This window comes from Mus pahari, chromosome 17 (genome assembly GCF_900095145.1).
Source record: "Mus pahari chromosome 17, PAHARI_EIJ_v1.1, whole genome shotgun sequence".
NCBI classification, from domain to species: Eukaryota; Metazoa; Chordata; class Mammalia; order Rodentia; family Muridae; genus Mus; species Mus pahari.
Window position 1 is genome coordinate 20,812,872 of NC_034606.1, and position 4,587 is coordinate 20,817,458.

General features: G+C 38.2%; 1 protein-coding gene across 7 annotated transcripts in view; it reads right to left on the minus strand.

Moving 5' to 3' along the window:
• Positions 1–4,587, minus strand: part of Enpp2 (ectonucleotide pyrophosphatase/phosphodiesterase 2) — a 114,829-nt gene that overhangs the window by 54,482 nt on the left and 55,760 nt on the right. For all 7 annotated transcript variants that reach the window (XM_021217293.1, XM_021217291.1, XM_029547854.1 and 4 more), the window contains exons 6-8: positions 4,151–4,248; positions 3,740–3,819; positions 2,517–2,636 (exon numbers count right to left, since the gene is read on the minus strand). In XM_021217293.1, the coding sequence (XP_021072952.1) occupies positions 2,517–2,636; positions 3,740–3,819; positions 4,151–4,248 (298 nt within the window). The remainder of the gene's footprint in view (positions 1–2,516; positions 2,637–3,739; positions 3,820–4,150; positions 4,249–4,587) is intronic.

Here is a 4,587-nt window from a genome sequence, read left to right on the forward strand (position 1 = left end):
GAGGCCAGCCTGGTCTACAGAGTGAGTTCCAGGACAGCCAGGGCTACACAGAGAAACCCTGTCTCGAAAAACCAAAAAAAAAAAAAAAAAAAAAAGCAAACACCCTAAGGGGCTCCATTAAAACACAAGTGAGATGCACAACATCATGGAAAAGTACATTGGCAACTTCCAATAGTCCACCCCAGATGTGAGCACATGGGAAAAGACTGCGGAGTGAGAGTGACCATGCCGATGTCTATTACTGTGAAATTAGGTTGTACAAGTGATATTGTGAAACTTCACCGTAGAGCTTCAAAATTTCCCATGAGCACTTCCCAAATCTTCATTCTATCTGCTAGGTTTTACACAGGAGCAAGAGGTGGCCCTTACTCAGCATTGCATCTGACCTTGGTATTATTTAGCCAAATGTCCTATGTAGTTTCATCATTTGGGGAAAAAAGTGAATGGAATTAAATTGAATTACCAGTCTAATGTCTTTATAAATAATTTTTCTACTCAAATTAACTCAAATTATATTTTCACTTGGAACTTTTAAAAATGCACAAGTCTAATAGACTTGCTTCTACACATGCTTCTAGAACATAAACAAATCATTCCTTATAGTGCTTAATGCCTACGTGCTTCTAGAGTATATGCAAATCCTTTCTGATAGTGCTTCATGCTCTGTATGCTGGTGTACTTAGCAAATAGTTACTCTAGTTTTTGTCTGTAGGTCAGATTTCAATACAATGAATCTTGGAAATTTAGCTCCAACGGTCCTTAGTATTCCCATGGCGCCTGTCTTCATCAAGATGATAGACAGAAACACAAATCAGTTTCACCACAAATCTCAGGGAGCATTAGGAGACTCGGTCAAATGTGTCAACTCAGGGAGCTAGCGAGAAAGCAGGCCAACAAAACAGAACAGAGAATTTACTTCATGGGACAGGTTAACAGATTCTTTCTGCTGGATGTAGGCAGAAGCTAATGAATGGGTGGATTTTCTGCTGCTGAGTCATGCTCACCTAGAGGAAGCTTAAAGTCAACACCATGGGTAAGGTGATCCAATTACACTGGATTACCATTCATCTCCATATGACTGTGTGGTTCCCCTCGGGCGAGTTGGTTTCCATAACCAAATCATTACCAAAGAACCAACTAGCAATAGTCAGATAGCACTCGTATTTCTACCGTTTTATTTAACTCATAAAATATTCCTCTATCATAAACTTGGGAAATCTACCCTGTCAACAAATTTCACTGGGAATCACAAAGTAAGTCATCAAAGCCTTCTGGGACTCCAGCCTGAATGAAAACAGCAAACATTTATTATAAAGAGCCTTTTCTACAGGCGTACAGGAAGTAGTCGGTCAGTGTTTATTTAAAAAAGAAAAAAAAAAAAAAAAAAAAAGAAGGCCACATCTATCCTTGCACAGCGATTTACCTATTAAGCGAGATGAAGATTTTGACAACAGATGGCCTTCTCTCAGAAAGTGATACCTTATAACACATGTCTAACTTATACTCCTTACTCTGCCCATCCGTGGCAGTGAGTGCTCAGATTCAAGCTGCGTCAGCACGTTGGCTGTGTGGGGTAAGAGAGGATGATGCCTTCCTCTCTCACACTTGAACAGACCTCTCACAACCCACCTCCCTGACCGTTGCTACGGAGACCTGAGATACAACCATTTTCCATTCTCCCTCTGAACATCTGATTGACTGTGCCCTGGTCTACGTTCCTGTGGTGATTCTGAGCCTCCTGACCTGCAGCTTGTACTCTTAAGCCCAGTTCTAGACAGTCAACAACCACGGTTTTATGCCAGTGCTTTTCTTGTGGCTGACCAAAGCAGATTGCCTAACCATACGGTCACAGAAAAAAAAAACACAGGGGGCAGGCGCCTGAAGCCTTGTGATTTTTCTGCCCAAGTGTCTAAGGTACACATCAGGATCTTCTTCAAAGTGTCAGTCTCTGCCTCAATACTCAGGTAGGATACCAATTATTACACCTATCTTGTATGATTGAAATGAACTAAATAAAATAAGCTACAAATTTCCCTTGAGTTTTAATCCATTCTTTTTCTCCAGAAACCATTCTTCTTTCTGTTTACGGTATCACTGAAGATCAACATATCTGGGAACTCATACTTCTTTTTCTTTTGCATTGTATCCCCAAATTTAATAAATCAATAATACTTGTTCATTCATCTAGGAGCTGTAACATTCAACCACAATCCATTTCTACCACTATCATCCCCCAGAAGAAATTAATCATCTCACACTTTTATCAGCATAACTTATGTTCACACATGTACATACATAGATGCATATATATACACATATATGTGTATATATGTATATATTATATTCTCATGTGTATATAAGGTATAAACATATAATACAAATATACCATATATACACATAAAAATGTACACATATATGAACATATACATGAAATATCAAAAGATAAAAACACCCCCATTTTACACAAAATCTTTCAAGGTCCACAGGTCCAAAGACACAAAGAACTCAAGACTTACCGGTTGGCCTCCCCACCATCTATGGTTAAACTTCTCTCGCCCTCGAAGATGGAAAGTAGCATCAAAGACAGGGTCATACATCGAATTGCCAACAATTCCATGGGATTCTGGATATAAACCCTTTGTGTAAGAGCAATTTTATTGTTAAAATAGCATTGTTTGATGGTCTGCATATATTAGTTCTATTATCAATTTTCTTGACATAGAAGGTTTTATGACAATATTGAATTAACCAAATCAAGTAGGATGTGCATAGCTTTTGTTTTGAGTCCGTTTTTGTACACGAGTCGTAACTAATTTTAAGTCATTTTAGAAATTTAAGATGTTGGCAAGAAATACAATATTTGTCTTTTTGACTGCTGAAACTTAATACAATGGACTTTTTAATTTCTTCATTTGAAATGTATACATGTCTCCAAAGAGGATTTCATTTATCATTCTATTTCTTCTTCAAATCATTAAGTTAAATAATCATAAGAATAGAAAATTATGTTTGAAACAAGAAAATAAGGTAGAGTTTGGAATGTTTGAAAATAAAAACATAGGAGCTCTGAAACCAACATTCTTATTGGAAAGTTCGGAAGACAGAGGATAGACTTCTCTGAAGGTGACAGTTTGATGGGAAGCTAGCTTGAATGATGAGTGAAAAAGCTGTCATTTTAATCTTGCAAGTCCGTTCAATCATTCACAAAGCTCTGAGTAGGAACAACACAGGCAAATGGAAGAAAACAGATTTCCTTTGAATCCTGAGCAATATGGTCTTCAACTCCCCTTCAGGCCATCCAGCTACATCAGCTAATAAAAGCCTTCACCTCCTAAAAGTCTGAGTTTCATCCCAGAACCTGTATGGAGAAAGGATAAAACTGACGCCCCAAAGTTGTTCCCTGACTGACACATGCACATACATGCACACACACTTCAAACAAATAAGTTTGACCAACACAAGCCTAACTCTATATTTCAAGGGACTTTTTCTTTTGTTTCCATTTTTGTTTTTGTTTTCTTTAGGAGAGAGAAAGAACATGAAGTCAGGGAGCAGGGAATGGGGAGTGATCTAGAGTCAGAAGACAAGAAAGGATGCAAGGAAAATATGCTGTGTAAAATTTCCAAATCATATCTTAAAAATATTTTTTAATTAAAGCGTGTTCTATATTTTAAAAAATTAACCCCTGCCTTCACATCCTTCCAGGATTAAGTTAGACCTTGGGAAAACAAACACTTACAGTGGCCAGCGTATACAGATTAGGGAAGGTTTTTGTGGGGTACACAGGCCTCATGTAGGGAGCATGGGTGCCACAGGACCCTGGAAGTAGAAAATGAATTATCAGGACCAAAGAACCATCCAGAACCGCTTCATGCATAAAATTCATTTTCTCAACTATGAAAAACACATTACTTTCTTTTTTATTTCCAATAATAAAATGAAATTTATTAAGGAGAAAGAGGCGGAAGAAGAAAGGAAGGAATGAAGGAACAAAGAAACAAAGGAAGGAAGGTAGGCAGAGGGAAGGAAGGGAGAGACAGACAGACAGACAGACAGACAGACAGACAGACAGATGGCGTCTCTGCTCTGGAAGCCTATAGCAGAGCAATGTCTACCTTGGATGAAAACATGGAGGGAGGGAATCACTTACTCAGTTTCTCAATGTTGGGCATAACCTTACTGCCTTTCTTCATGTACGATGCACGGAATCCATCCACAGAGAAGATGATTAATGGAGGGCGGACAAACCTTAAATGGTAACAGGGTGAGTCTCAGAGACACTACTACCATAGGTATTCCACAGTATCTAGTCACAGTCAATGACTAGGACCAATCAATATTAGAAAGACACAAACCTGGGCTCACAACCACATAGCACTTGAGGCAACCGAGTTCAGAGTTAAACGGGCAATGTCACCATGGCCAAGAGAAAGTAGTTGGCTCTGCTGTTGTTTCCTACCTTACAAGCAAGGACCTTTGGCAATAGTAAATAAATAAATAAATAAATAAATAAATACCAAAAAAAGCAGCATCTGCCAAAAGTGTGTTTTTTATCCATTTTTTTTTTAATGGAACTTTTTTTTTTTT